This window comes from Leptosomus discolor, chromosome 28 (assembly GCF_034619465.1).
Source record: "Leptosomus discolor isolate bLepDis1 chromosome 28, bLepDis1.hap2, whole genome shotgun sequence".
Classification (NCBI taxonomy): domain Eukaryota; kingdom Metazoa; phylum Chordata; class Aves; order Leptosomiformes; family Leptosomidae; genus Leptosomus; species Leptosomus discolor.
Genome location: NC_141418.1, coordinates 659008 through 673519, shown reverse-complemented (window position 1 = coordinate 673519; position 14512 = coordinate 659008). Strand labels below are relative to the sequence as shown.

The following is a 14512-nucleotide window of genomic DNA, read 5'->3' as shown; positions in this document are numbered from 1 at the left end:
GTCTGTCCGGCGCACCCCTGGGCACCTCACGTGCTCCGTCCGTCTGTCCGGCGCACCCCTGGGTGACTCGCACTGCTCCGTCCGTCTGTCCGGCGCACCCCTGGGCACGCCCAGGCTTTTGGCTGCCCCGTCTGTCTGTCCGTCCGCACCCCCGGACCTTGGGCTGCCCTGTCCGTCTGTCTGGCTGCACCTTCCCCTTCCCCACCAGGCCAGACCCTCCGTTCCCCGGCCATGGCCCCTGGGGACCCACCACCCCACGAGGGGGGGGGGGACACACGACCCCCCCATTCCAGCGGGGTCCCCTGCCCTGACACCCCCCTGTCCCGCAGGGAGCCCCGCCGGAGCCGGGGGAGCAGCCCCCCAGCCGGGACCCCCGGGGCGGGCAGCAGCTCGGAGGACGACGTTCCCCTCGCCCAGGGTAAGGCTGGGGGGTCCCTGGGGGTGGGGGTGGGGGGGGGGGATGTGTCCCCGAACCCCAACACCGCTGGGGTTTGGGGGTGCAGCCGCGTGTCCCCCGCAGGGAGCAAGCGCTGCGCCTCCTGCAAGACGCGCCGGACCCCGCTTTGGCGGGCGGCCGAGAACGGGACCCCCCTCTGCAACGCCTGCGGCATCAGGTAGGGGACAGGGACCCCCACCCTGGGGACACCCCCACCCTCCCCGCGCCTTGGGGACACCCCCAGGGACCCCCGGCAGCCGCTTCACCCCAGGGGTGTCTCCCAGGTACAAGAAGTACCGGGTGCGGTGCCAGCGGTGCTGGAACGTCCCCGGGAAGAGCGAGACCCCCCGTCCCCGATGTCCCCATTGTGGGGAGCGGTGTCACCCGGCCGGCGGCGGGAGGAGGTGACGGCGAGGGGACATCATCGGTGGCAGCGGTGACGGCGGTGGAGGGCTGGGGGGGTGTCGGGGGTCCTGGCTGATCCCTTGGGAGCAATTAAATGTCCTGGTGCTGGTGGCAGCTTGGCGTGTCCCGGTGTCACCCGCTCCCGGGGTGTCGGTTGTGGCGTTGCGGGGGGACATCGGGGGGAGCCGGTGCTTGGCCGGGCGTTGGTGCCGCCACCGGTGGCTCGGTGGCCCCAGCAGGGAGCCTGGGGGGGGATGAGGACGGGGGGTCCAGGGTGCGGGATGGGGTTTGGGGACAACGAGGTGGTGGCCAGGTGGGGGTTCCCCCCCCTCCCGGGCTGTGGGTTGGGGACATGGGACAAGGCTTGGGGACAGTGAGATGGTGCCCAAGGTGGGGGCAGGGCGGGGGGGGGACACCCCAGGGGGTGCCGGGGTCCCCTCTGTGGAGCCGGGGGGCTCGGAGCAGGGCTCCCCCGGGGTCCGTGTGTGTATGTCCCCTCCCCAGCCGGCGCCACCGTCTTCCTCCCTCCCGTTAAAGCGGAATCATTTATTGGGCGTCGCTTTATCCCCCGGGAAGAGCCGAACCGGCGGCTGCGGCTCCCCCCGAGCACCCCCCTGAGTTACGGCTGCGCCGCCCTTGGCATGGCGCCGAAACGATTAAAAAACACCAAAAAAAACCCCAAATTGCCCCCCGAACCCCCTCTGAGGCCGAAGCCGGGGGTACACAGGGACCCCCAAACCTCCCCCCCCCCCCCCCCGCCCCTGCGCTGGGGATGTTCTGGTTACGGCTGGGTGAGCTGGATGCCATAAATCTCCCCGCGGTCGTGGCGTTGCCGGTGCAGGCAGGCGGCTTCGGAGGAGCCCTCGGCGTCGCGCACGTTGTATTCCCCCTTCTTGCACGCCGTCGTCTTCAGGTAGTACCCGCCGGCGGCCGCCAAACCCACCGCGGTGACAGCGCCCAAGGAGCCCAGCGAGGCCAGCAGCGCCAGCCGGCTCTCTGCGGGGCGGGAGGGGGCCGGTGACGCCGCGGCGGTGGCGGAGAGCCACCCCCACCTTTACCCTGCGCCCCATCTCACCGTCCACCCGGACCATCACGCTGCCGGCTTGCCGGCCGTGCCTGTTGGTCGCGGTGCAGGTATAAAGGCCCCGGTTGGCGGCGGCGGCACCGGCGACGGCTACCGAGCGGTTATCGGCGGCGAAGCGGAGGTTGGGGGCAGGCGGCAGCGCCCAGCCGTAGGTGGGGGTGGGCAGCCCCTCGGCGCGGCACTCCACGCTGAAGCTGGCGCCGCGGGAGACGTTGGCGGAGGGCAGCACGCGCAGGCTGACCGCGGCGGGGCTGTCTGCACCGGGGCGGCACCGTCCGTCAGCCGAACCCGCTGCTCGGCATTTAATGAAAAAAACAAATCACCAAAACCCCCTTTTCCGCCCCAAAACAGCCACTCCCTGCACTCACACTCGACGGCGACGGTGACGTTGCGGAGGGCAGAGCCGTGGGCGTTGGTGGCCCGGCACTGGTAGGTGCCGGCGTGGGCGCGGGTGACGTTGGGGCTCGCCGGCGGGGGGTCCTGGCCGTCCCCCAGCTTGGAGCAGGCAACGTGGGGTGGGGGGTTCCCGCTGGCGGCACAGACCAGCTCTGCCGGCGTCCCCTCCACCCAGAGCCGCCGCGCCGGGCAGCCCGTCTCGCCGATGCTCGGCTCGTCTGCAAAGCGGGAGGGCCGCGGTGGGTGCCGGCGAGGCTGGGGGCTGGGCGTCCCCCCACCCAGGTGGGGTACAGGACCAGCCACGTAGCCCAGCCGTGGCATCCCCGGCACAGCTTTGGCATCCCCAGCATGGTCGTGGCATCCCTGGCGCGGCTATGGAGTCCCCGGCACAGACATGGCATGGCCGGCACCACCAGATCCTCAGCCCGGTTGCAGGATCCCCATCCCCCGGCACCACCAGATCCCCAGCCTGGCTGCGGGATCCCCATCCCTGGCACCACCAGATCCCCGGCACCACCAGATCCCTGGCACTGCCAGATCCCCCGCCCCCTCCCAGAACTCACACTCGAACGGTGACGACGACGCTGCGGATGGCCGAGCCGTGCTTGTTGGTGGCCCGGCAGACGTAGCGGCCGGCGTCGGCGCCCCGGCTGACGGCCCGGCTCGCTCCCCGCACGCGGGTGGCAGCGCCGTCGCGGGCACAGCGGGTGCTGGGCGGGGGGTCCCCTTCGGCGCGGCACGCCAGGTCCCGCCGCTCGCCCTCCACCCAGGTGCGGTGCGCCGGGCAGCCCCTCTCCGTCAGGGTGGGCTCATCTTGGGGGAGAAAAGAGGGGTCCTGGTTAGCGCCGTTGCCGCCGGCGCGGCTGCGGCGAGAGATACCGGCACCGCTCACACTCGACGCGGACGGTGACCCGCCGGCTCCGCGTCCCCAGGCTGTTGGTGGCGTTGCAGAGGTAGGTGCCGGCTCGGGAACGGGTGACCAGCTCCGGCTCCCCGGCGCTGACGGCGACGCCGTTCCTGCTGCAGGTGACGGTGGGCGCGGGGTTGCCGGTGGCGCGGCAGGACAGGGCTTCCCGCGTCCCCCGCAGCCACGTGCGGTTGCCGGGGCAGTCGCTCGCCGCCATTTCGGGCATATCTGGAAAAGACGGAGGGATGCACCGGGAACGCCGAGAGCAGACCGTGCCGGTTGCCGCGGGCACAGCCGGGCCGCTCCGGCGTGGCACTCACAGAGCACGACGAGCCGGTCGTCCGCGTCCTTCGTCACCGTGCCATCGCCGACCACCAGGCTGGCCCGGCACCCAAATCCCCGCCCGTCATCCTCCCGCCGGGCCACCAACCGCAGCTCCAGCCGGGACTGCGGCCCCTCGGCCAGGACCCCTCCGTCGGCATCGCGGAGCTGCAGCCGGACGGCGGGGGGTTCGGTGACCCCGGCGCGGCACGCCACCGTCACTTCGCTGCCCGCCGGCGCCGACGCTGGGCTCAGCTCCAGGACGGGCGCCGGGAAACCTGCGGGAAGGGGCCGTGGGTCCGACGGGATTTGGCGACGGGCTCCGGTTGTCGCCCCACTGCGCCCGGCGCCTTACGGTAGACGTGGAGTTGTCGCCGCGCCATCCGCGCGGCTGTCGCCACCGCCGCGGTGCAGGTCAGCTCCTGCTGCCCTGGGGTGCCGGGCGAGAGCGTGGTGATGGCTGTCACCACGTCCCCGGCAGCCGCCACGGTGAAGTTTAGGCTCTGCTCTGCCAGGCTGATGGTGAAGCGGACATCCCCAGCCGGGAAGGCACCGGCGATCCGGCAGCTGGCGTTGGCGCTGGTGCCGGCTTCGAGGCGGGTGGGAGCCTGGAGCTGGGGTGGCTCGGGGAGAGCTGCGGGGACGCGGTGTCACCGGGACCACGACAGGGTGGGAGCGGGGATCCCGGCGTCACCGCGGCCACCAGACAAGGGTAGGGAGGGGTTCGGCACGGCGTGGTGGGCACCACGAACGGGTTGAGAGTCGTGGCGCTCAGCTGGCCAGTCCCAAGGATACTGGGACGGGATGGGGACAGGGTGGTGCCGAGCTGCTCCCTGGCTCCTTCCCCCCGGGCAGGACCACCCGCCCCAACGCCGGAGCCCGGCCGCGCGGTGGGGACTCACCGAATACCGACAGCTTGACGGGGGCGGCGGCGCGGGCGAAGAGGGGCCCGTGGGGCCGCAGGGACAGCTCGGCGTGGCAGGTGACGTCCTGCCCGTGGTCCCCGGGGCCGGCGGTCAGCAGGTGACTGACGGCCACGCTGGCGCTGCCTTCGGCGGCGCCGAAACTCTCCGTCCGCAGCGTTTCGGCGCCTCGGCGCAACGTCACCGTCAAGTTCCCCACCGGAGCCACCTCCACCACCCGGCACGTCAGGTTTCGGCTCTCACCCACCGCCATGGCCGGCACCGGCTCCAGCACCACCCGCTCTGGCAACCCTGGGAAGCGGCGACCACCAAACCGTCAGCCGCGGCCACCCCACGCCACCCAGCCCCCCTCGACCCCCGGCACTCACGGTAGACGAGGATGCCGGCGCTGGCGTTGGCCTGGGCGTCACCGCAGCGCCCGTAGCACGTGGCGGTGCCGGGGCTCCACTGGGAGACGTTGAGGAGCCGGAAGCTTTGCCAGCGGCGCCCACCGGCCCCCCGCGTCCACGGCCAGGGGGGTCTCCAGCCCCAGCGTGGCGTTGCCCCCCGGGCAGGCGCTGCGGCTGCAGTTGATGGCCACCGAGCCCCCGAAGGGCACCACGGCCACCCGCGGCCAGGCCCCCACCGTGAACGTCCCCCGGGCGGCCCCTGTGAGAGCCCCCACCGCGGGCAGCCCCCGGCGGCTCAGCCCCGGCACCCCCCGGCTGGAGACCCCCCCCAATCCCGGCTGTGTGTGTGGGGGGGGACACCCACCCCAGCGAGCCAAGACACCCCCATTCCCAGGAGGGGACCCAGGTGTCAGGGCTCCTGGGGGAGTCCTTGGGGTCCATTCCCCCACCCCCCCCGATAAGGGACCCAGTGTTTGGGGTCCCAGGGGCCCATTCCACACCCCCCCCCTGAAAAAAAGGGACCCAGGCATCCGGGCTCTTGGGGTCCACCCCCCCCCCCCCCCCTTAGCCCCCCCCCCAGCATTAAGGGTCCCTGATGTCGGGGGTCCCTGGGGGTCCGACCTCCCCCTCCCCAGAATTGTGAGTCCCTGGGGTCTGGGCTCCCCCCAACCCAGTTAAGGGACCCAGGCGCCTGGGCTTCTCCCCCACCCCCCCATAATTAAGGGTGCCCAGGGGTGCCCCCCCCCCCCCCCTAATTAAGGTCCCCGGTGGCTGGGGGGGGGCTATGTCCCCTCCTGTATAATTAAGGGTCTCTGGTGGCTTGGGGTCCCCGGAGACACCCCACCCCCCCGCACTTCGCACACGGTGGGTCCTGGGGGTCGTGTCCCCCCTCATCCCGGAGGGACCCAGGCGTCCGGACCCCCCCCTACACCCAACCCCCACCCCCTCCGACCCCCCCCCCCGACCCCCCCCCCAGACCCCCCCCCCCCATACCTGCGAGCGCCAGGATGAGCGGGGGCAGCAGCCGCGCGGCCGTGGGGGGGGGTCCCATCGGGTCCCGGCCTCGCTGGGGGGGGGGGGGACGGGGACGGGGAGGAGGAGGAGGATGAGGAGGATGGGGGTGATGAGGAGGATGGGGGTGAGGAGGAGGATGGGGAGGAGGAGGAGGATGGGGAAGATGGGGATGAGGAGGAGGATGGGGCGGAGGATGGGGAGGAGGAGGATGGGGAGGAAGAGGAGGACGGGGATGAAGGCAGCTCCTCCGCTGCCGCGCACGGAGGCGAGGACGGCGCCGGTACCGCGGGGCTGCTCCTCCCCCCGCCCCCGCTTCAGCCCTCCCGGGGCTCCGTCCTCCCCCGCCCGGTGCCCGGCGCTGCACAGGACCCCCACCCCCACCCCCCCCGAAACGGGCCCGGATCGGGCCCCCCCCCCCCCCCCCCCCCCCCCGTCCGGATCGGGCCCCCCCGTGCTCGGCGCTGCAGCCCCCCCCCCCCGCGCCCCCCCCTTCCCCCTTTGCAGCAGCCGGTCCTGCGTGGGTGCAGCGACAGACCGGGACCGGCTGGGTCCCCACCCCCACCCCCACCCACGCGTGGGGTCGTGCCCGCGCACCCACGGAGGGGGGGAGGGACGGGCACGGGCCTGGCTGCAGCGGGGGCGGGGGGGGCTCAACCTGTAGCCAGGCGGGGGAGGGGGTGGTGCACGGCGTGTGCAAGGCGTGTGCAAGGCGTGTGCAAGGCGTGTGCAAGGCGTGTGCATGCCCAGGTGTGCGTGCCGGTGCGTGCATGCAGGCGTGCATTGCGTGTGCATGCAGGCGTGCACTGCATGTGCACACCCATGTGTGCATTGCTTGTGCATGCAGGCGTGCATTGCATGCGCATGGAGGCGCGCATTGCGTGTGCACGTCCGTGTGTGCACTGCTTGTGCATGTAGGTGTGCATTGCATGTGCACTCTCGTGTGTGCATGCAGGTGTGCATTGCATGTGCACGCCCATATGTGCATTGTGTGTGCGTGCAGGCGTGCACATGCCCACATGTGTATCACATGCATGCAGGCATGTCGGTCATGTGCATGAAGACGTGCATTACATGTGCATACCCGTGTATCACGCATGCAGGCGTGTGCATCGTGCACGCCCATGTGTGCATCATCCCCATGCAGGGGTGCGTTGCATGTGCATGCCCATGTGTGTATCCCGCATGCAGGCGTGCGTACCATGTGCATTGCATGTGCATGCCCGTATGTGCGCTGTGTGTGCATACAGGTGTGCAGCGCGTGTGCACGCTCATGCGTGCGTTGTGTACACCCAGGCACACACTGCGGGTGCGTGCCACGTGTGTGCGTGCGGGCATGCATTGCGTGTGCATGCCCACGCGTGTATCACGTGCACGCAGGCTTGCATAGCACGTGCACCGTGCACCCGAGTGTGCATTGCGTGTGCACGCAGGCGTACGCGCCACAGGCACGCAGCATGTGGGCACGCAGCGTGCGGGTGCGTGTCGGCGCAGGTGCCACGCGGATGCAGGCGTGCACACGCAATGCACGCAGGCCCGTCACACGCACACGCACGTGTGCACGCAGGGGTGTGCACGCAGGCGTGCACGGCACGTGTCACGCGCCCACAGGTTGCCCCCCGCGCGCCGTGATGCCTCTCCGGCCCCCTCCAGCCCTACCTGGGCTCACGCCACGCCACGCCACGCCACGCCACGCCACGCCACGCCACGCCACGCCACGCCACGCCACGCCACGCCACCTCCCTGCCCTCAGTGGTGCCGGGGGCCGGAGCAGGCCTCACCATGCCGTGCCGAGCCGAGCCGAGCCGAGCCGAGCCGAGCCGAGCCGAGCCGAGCCGTGGGCCGACGTCGTGCCAAGGCGGGAGCGACGGTGCCAGCGTGTGCCAGGCGCTGCCGCGCTCCCGCTCGCTCCGGCCGCCCTCGCTCCGTGTCGGTCCCCGCTCGGTGACGGATGCTCGGGGACCAACTCGGGGACCGACTCGCCGCCCCCCCCTCCACCCCACCCCAGCCCCGCTCTGGCCCCCCCCCAGTGCTGCCCCCCCAGCCCCAGCTTTGTCCCTACAGCCCCTCCCCCACTCTGGCTCCAGCCCCCCCCATGCCCAGCCCCCCCCCACGCCGGCTCCAGCCCCCCCATCCCCTGCGCCATTCCCCTGCCTGTACCCCCATTCCCCTGCCTGTACCCCAATCCCCTGCCTGTGCCCCCCAATCTCTTGCCCGTACCCCCATTCCCCTGCCTGTGCCCCAGCCCCCTGCCCGCACCCCAGTCCTGCAGCCGGTGGCACCAGGGGGACGTTTAATTGCTCCCAAGGGGCCAGCCAGGACCCGGACACCCCCCCCAGTACAGCCCAGTGTGGACCAGTACAGCCCAATACAACCCAGTACAGCTCAATGCAGCCTAGTACAGCCTGGTACAGACCAGTATAGCCCAGCACAGCCCAATATAGCCCAGTACAGACTAGTAAAGCCCCACGCAGTCCGGTGCAGTCCAATGCAGCCCAGTACGGCCCGGTATAGCCCAGTGAAGCCTAGGACAGCCCAGTACAGTCCAGTACACCCCAGTATAGCCCTTGTGACCCCCCTGTGTCACCAGAAGGACCGCCGCCGCCGCGTTGGGCCGAGGCCGTAAGGCCAAGTCTGTCATTGAGGGACCATTTTGTGCCCCCCCCGGAGGGGAGCCCGAGGCCGGGGTGATGGGCACCGCGTGGTGGTGGGGGTCCCCATCCCTGGGGCCACCCAGCCCCCCCCTGGGCACAACCTGGGGCTGTGACAACCCCCCCCACCCCCCCACCCACCCCTGCACCCGCTGCCCGTGGGGCTGGACACGTCCCTCAGCCCCAAGCTGGCTCCTCGCGGGGGGGACACACAGGGCTCGTGGGGGGCTACGGTGGAGCCCCCATACCGCGGGGGGGGGCAGCCTCCCGCCGGTGCCGCAGCCGGTACCGCCGGATTTTGGTCTTGTGGTAGTAGACGCGGTAAAGGGCGACGCCGCCGAGCAGGGCGGCCACCGCCACCGCCAGCACCCACACCAGGAGCACCCCGTCGGGGTCGTGGTCTGCCGGAGAGCGGGGGTGGGTGGGCAGGGGGTCAGTACCCCCTGACCCCCAGGACCTCTGGGACTCTCAAGAGCCCCAAAACCGAAGCTGCACCATCCCCCCGGGACCCCCAAGATCCCCAGGACCTCCAGCACCCCCAGGACCCTGCAGGGCCCCAGGACCCCCGAGACCCTCAGGACCCTTGAGACTGCCAGGATGCCCAGGAATCCCAAGACCCCCAGGACCCCGGAGATCTCCAGGATCCCCAAGACCTTTGTGTCCACCAGGACCCCCCAGGAGCCCCAAGACCCCTTGAGGCCTCCAGGACTCCAAACACCTCAGAGGCTTCCAGGACTCCCAAGACCCCTTGAGGCCTCCAGGACTCCAAACACCTCAGAGGCTTCCAGGACTCCCAAGACCCCCAGTACCCCTGAGACTCCCAAGACCCTTGAGACCCCCAGGACTCCCAGGACCCTTGAGACCCCCAGGACTCCCAAGACCCCCAGTACCCCTGAGACTCCCAAGACCCTTGAGACCCCCAAAACCCCCAGGACCCCTGAGACACCCCCCAAGAACCTTGAGACTCCCAGGACCTCCAAGACCCCTAGGAACCCCAAGACGCCTGAGACCCCCAAGACCCCCCCGGGACCCTTGAGACCCCCCCAGACCCCCAGGACCCCCCAGATCCCCCCCCTACTCACAGTGCACCCACACGGTGACGTTCCGGACGGCTGTACCCAGCGGGTTGGTGGCCTGGCAGCGGTAGGTGCCGGCGTGGGCGCGGGTGACCCGGCGCGGCTCCCCGGCGGGGAAGGTCTCGCCGTCCTTGGCGCACTCCAGGCGGGGCGGGGGGTTGCCCCGTGCCCAGCACCGCAGGGTCTCATCCTGCCCCTCGGTCCAGTTCTGGCTGGGGGGGCAGCTCCCGTCGTCCAGCTGGGGCTGGTCTGGGGGTGAGACCGCGGCACCTCGTTTCCCCCCTTTGGCACGAACCCTGGCGTCACCGCCACCCCAAGCCGGGGTCACCGGGGTCCCCACTGCAACCCAGGATGGGGCCCCCAAGCCTTGCACCAGGGCCAAGAAGTTTTGCACGAGGGCAGGAGGGGTTTGTGTGGGGCTGAGGGGCTTTGTGCCACAGCAGCAGTGGTTTGCACGGGATTGAGGGGGTTTGCATGGGATTAAGGGGGTTTGCACGGGACCAGGAGGGGTTTGCACAGGATTAAGGGGGTTTGCACGGGATTGAGGGGGTTTGCACGGGATTGAGGGGTTTTGCACAGGATTAAGGGGGTTTGCACGGGGGATTGAGGGGGTTCGCACGGGATTAGGAGTGTTTGCACGGGACCAGAAGGGGTTTGCAGCAGGGCCAAGAGGTTTGCACCCGGGCCGAGGGGCTTTGCGCCAGGACGGAGGAGTTTTGCAAAGGCTCCGGAGGGTTTTGCCCCAGCACCGGCCCCCGGCAGCCCCCGCGCCCCCCACTCACACGTGACGTGCAGCGTGGCCGTGGCCGAGCTCCTCCGCACCGTCTCGTTGCCCACGCTGAGCTGGGCCTCGCAGGCGAACTCGGCTCCATCATCTTCCTCCCCGGCCCTCAGCTCCAGGCGCACGGGACCCTCCGCCCAGGGCTGCGGGGGCCGGCGGCTGCGGTGGAGCCGCAGCTTCAGCCCCGGGGGGCGGCTGGGTGCCGAGGAGCACTCGATGGCCACCGTCTCGTTGCGGGAGGCGTTGGAGGTGCTGAGGGCCAGCTGGGGCTGGGGGAGGTCTGCGGCGGGCAGGGAGATGGCACCCGGCTTCTCGGCTCAGCCCAAAGGGGATCCCGCCCAGCGCTGCCCGGGCCGGCACCCGGCTCATCCCAAGCTCTGCCGTAGCCGATGCTGGAGCTCCGCCGGATCTGGGGTTTGGCTCATCCCAAAGGGGATCCCGCCCAAGCTCTGCCAGATCTGGCACCGGAGCTCTGCCAAATCTGGGATTTGGCTCATCCCATCCCAAAGGGGATCCTGTCCAAGCGCTGCCAGATCCAGCACCAGAGCTCTGCCAGATCTGGGATTTGGCTCATCCCATCCCAAAGGGGATCCCGCCCAAGCTCTGCCAGATCTGGCACCGGAGCTCTGCCGGATCTGGGATTTGGCTCATCCCATCCCAAAGGGGATCCCATCCAAGCGCTGCCAGATCCAGCACCAGAGCTCTGCCAGATCTGGGACGCGGCTCATCCCAACCTCCCTGCACCAGGACCAGTCACGACCCCAGCTCCATCCCAGTTTGCCCCATCCCGCTGCCCCCCCAGAGGAGCGGGACCTTCTCAGGGACAGCACATCCCTCCCCCCTTCCCACATCCCCCAGTCCACCGGGAAAGCCCCCCTTCCCCCGAGCAGCCTCTTACCGTAAGCCAGCACCCTGAAGGTCGTCACCTTCCTTTCCCCAAAGCAGGAGAAGTAGCAGAAGATGTCGGAGAGGGGCTCGGTGATGTTGCGGAGCCGCGCGCTCAGCCAGCCCGGCCCCCCGGCCACCAGCTCCTTGCTGAGGGAGGTCTCCAGCCCCCCGAACGCCTCGGGGTCGCCGCAGCTGCTGGAGCAGTTCAGCAGCACCGTCCCGCCGTAGCCCACCTCCGAGGAGGTCCCCTCCACCCTCACCTCGAAGGGGTTGGTGGGGCGTCCTGGAATGGGATGGCCAGAGGGGGGAATGGGATGAGCTGGGACGCACGGGATGAGCTGGGGTGGTGGGGTGAGGTGAAGGTGGGACGAGTTGGGACATGTGGGATGAGCTGGGACCCATGGGATGTCCCAGGGGAGGTGGGTTGGGGGAAGGTGGGATGAGCTGGGACACACGGGATGAGCTGGGGCACATGGGATGAGATGGGACCCATGGGATGTCCCAGGGGAGGTGGGTTGGGGGAAGGTGGGATGAGCTGGGAAACATGGGATGAGCTGGGGCACATGGGATGAGCTGGGACACATGGGATGAGCCGAGGAGGTGGGTTGGGATGGACTTGGTATGAGCTGGGGACACATGGGATGAGCTGGGGCACATGGGATGAGCTGGGACACACGGGATGTCCCCAGCCAGGTCATGGTGCAGGGGGACAAACTGGGACATATGGGATGTCCCCAGCTGGATCAGGGCGCAAGGGGACCACCTAGGACACGTGGGACACCCCGGGGAGGCGGGTTGGGGTGATCTGGGACACTTGGGACGCCCCAGGGATGAGCTGGGGAGGGGGGGGTCGGGATGCGGATGGGACGAGCTGGGACACAGGGGATGCCCCCAGCCGGCTCAGGGTGCGGGGGGACCAGCCAGGACCCAGGGACGGCACTCACCGCAGAGAGCCAGGAGCAGCCCGGCGAGGGACCACGCGGGGAGGCCGCGCCGGGGCATCGCCGCGCCGGGGAGCGGGGACCCACGGGGACGGGAGCCAGAGCCCATCACCCCGGCACAGGGCGCTGGGGGGGCAGCCGGCTCAGAGGCGCATCGCCCCCCATCCCTCGCCGCGCCGGCCGCTCTCCATCCTTCCTCTCCGCCTCGGCAGCGCCGTCCCCCGCGCCGGCGCTGGTGCCGGAAGCCGTTGGGCAAATGGCGGCGTGAGGAAGGAAGCGGGTACCGCGGCGCATGCTCGGCCCCACCGTGGCCACCGAGGACTTGGGGTACCAGAAACCCACCCCCAGGGTTTGATCATCCCCACCCACACCCAAAACGCCGGTGGGTCCCGGTGCTGCCACCGACAGCCTTTATTTTGGCGCAACACGTCGCGGCAGCATCTTCCAGCCTCTCCGGCGGCCGCATCTCCCTCCGCTCCGGCTCCTCGCCCTCCTGCCGGTGTTGGTGCCAACACCGCTCCGGCACCGCAATCCCAGGATTCAGCCTGGATGCTCCCCCCGGGGCACCGAGACCCCCAGTGTCACCAGCTTCGAGTCTCCCAAGGGATCAAGTTTGGAGAGAAAAGGAGCATCTCCACGATGAGGGGGGGAGGTCAGCGCCTCGCCCCCGCCCCGGCATCCCAACCGCGTGCCGGCGTGGCACGTCCCCATCCGGGAGCTGTTGCCTTTCCGCGGCAACATCGCCCGCCGGCGCCGTCTCACCGTAGCGTCCACCGTCCCGCCGGGGCTCCCGCCCGGTTCCCAAGGTCACGGTCACATCGTCAGGAGGGAGTCGGTGGCCGTGGCGCTCGGCGCTTGCCCGTGGGCAGGGGAGGGGGACGGGCGGGGGGCTGCCGGCCCCTCCGCCGCCTTGGCCTGGCCCGGTGGAGCCGAACCGTTGAGAGCGGGCGTCTGCCCCGAGCCCCCCGGCGGGCGCAACCGCTCCATCTCCAGCTGCCTCTGCCGCTCCTGCAGCCGGTACTCCCCGATTTTCTTCTGGTGGTAGTAAACGCCGTAGACCACCCCGCCGGTGAGCAGGGCGACCGCCGCCGCCACCACCAGCGCCACCGGGAGCACCAAGTCGGTGTCGTAGTCTGCCGGAGAGCGGGGATGGGTGGTCAGAGGGTCCCCACGGGACCACCGAGACCCCCCCAGCAAGACCACCAGGACCCCCTGGGACCTCAGCCTCACGCTCACCAGCCCTGGTTCTCACGGGGGACTTCAACCACCCCGGTATCTGCCGGGAAAGCAGCACAGCCGGGCACCCCCGGTCCCGGAGGGTCCTGGGGTGAAGGTGGGAAGAGCTGGGATGAGCTGGGACATTGGTGGTAAGGTGGAAGAACCAAGGAGGAGGCCGTGCCGGCCCTCGTGCTAACCAAGGGCTGGTCGGGGACGTGAAGGTTGGGGGCGGCCTTGGCTGTGGGGACCATGAGATGGTGGAGTTGAGGATCCTGTGTGGAAGGAGCAGGGCAATCAGTAGGACGGGAACCCTGGACTTCAGGAGAGCCTCTTCAAAGACCTACTTGGAGGAATCCCAGGGCTCTAGAAGGTGGGGGGTCAGGAGAGCCGGTTGCTCCTCCTCCGAGCTCTCGATGGATGCATCCCAATGAGGAAGAAATCGAGCGGAGGAGGCAAGGGGATGGATGAGCAAGGCGCTTCTGGAAACGCTCAAAGGGAAGGAGGAAGGTGGAAGAAGGGTGGAAGCAGAGACCGGCCACTCGGGAGGAGCATAGGAATGTTGTCAGCGTGCGCAGGGATGCGACGAGGAAGGCTGGAGGAAGGCAGGCTAGTCCTCGGTTGAGGATTTTAGGAGAACTGGACACCCACAGATCCATGGGCCCCGATGGGACGTGCCCGCGAGCGCGAAGGGAGGGGGTGGATGCTGTGGCTAAGCTGCTCTCCATCTTGGACAGGTCCTGGAGGGCAGGAGAGGCGCCGGGGGACTGGAGGAAAGGCAGCGCCACCCCGGACTTCAAAACGGGCAAGAAGGAGATCCGGGGAACTACAGTTAGCTGGAAAGGTGATGGAACGGCTCATTCTGGGTGGCTTCTCTAAGCACGGGAGGAGAAGAAGGTTCAAGTTGACCATGAGCCAGCCGTGTGCCCTGGGGGCCAAGAAGGCCAACGGCATCCTGGGGGGGCATCAAGAAGAGCGTGGCCAGCAGGGTGAGGGAGGTTCTCCTCCCCCTCCGCTCTGCCCTGGTGAGGCCATCTCTGGAATAGTGGGTCCAGTTCTGGGCCCCCCAGTTCAAGAGGGACAGGGAA

At 69.9% G+C, this 14512-nt stretch overlaps 2 protein-coding genes across 2 annotated transcripts; both read right to left on the bottom strand.

Moving 5' to 3' along the window:
• Positions 1-1622: 1622 nt before the first annotated feature.
• Positions 1623-5912, bottom strand: LOC147413399 (intercellular adhesion molecule 5-like). Its single transcript, XM_086478827.1, is given in 11 exon segments — positions 1623-1837; positions 1917-2180; positions 2294-2534; positions 2881-3134; positions 3214-3456; positions 3549-3827; positions 3905-4183; positions 4452-4763; positions 4841-4982; positions 4984-5120; positions 5855-5912. Coding segments are annotated over 11 exon segments (2424 nt in total).
• Positions 5913-8751: 2839 nt separating this feature from the next.
• On the bottom strand, positions 8752-12270 carry LOC147413398 (intercellular adhesion molecule 1-like). Its single transcript, XM_086478825.1, has 5 exons — positions 12213-12270; positions 11279-11551; positions 10382-10660; positions 9606-9848; positions 8752-8924 (listed from the first exon to the last, which is right to left on the bottom strand). The coding sequence occupies exons 1-5, from the start codon at positions 12268-12270 to the stop codon at positions 8752-8754; spliced, it is 1026 nt and encodes a 341-aa protein (XP_086334951.1).
• Between the last annotated feature and the right edge of the window lie 2242 nt (positions 12271-14512).

Coding starts and splice junctions, on each gene's coding strand:
- LOC147413398 (XM_086478825.1), bottom strand. CDS start 12,270: ATGCCCCGGCGCGGCCTCCCCGCGTGGTCCCTCGCCGGGCTGCTCCTG. Junction 10,661..11,278: donor CTTCAGGGTGCTGGCTTACG/GTAAGAGGCTGC, acceptor TGCCCGCCGCAG/ACCTCCCCCAGCCCCAGCTG. Junction 9,849..10,381: donor GGCCACGCTGCACGTCACGT/GTGAGTGGGGGG, acceptor TCTCACCCCCAG/ACCAGCCCCAGCTGGACGAC.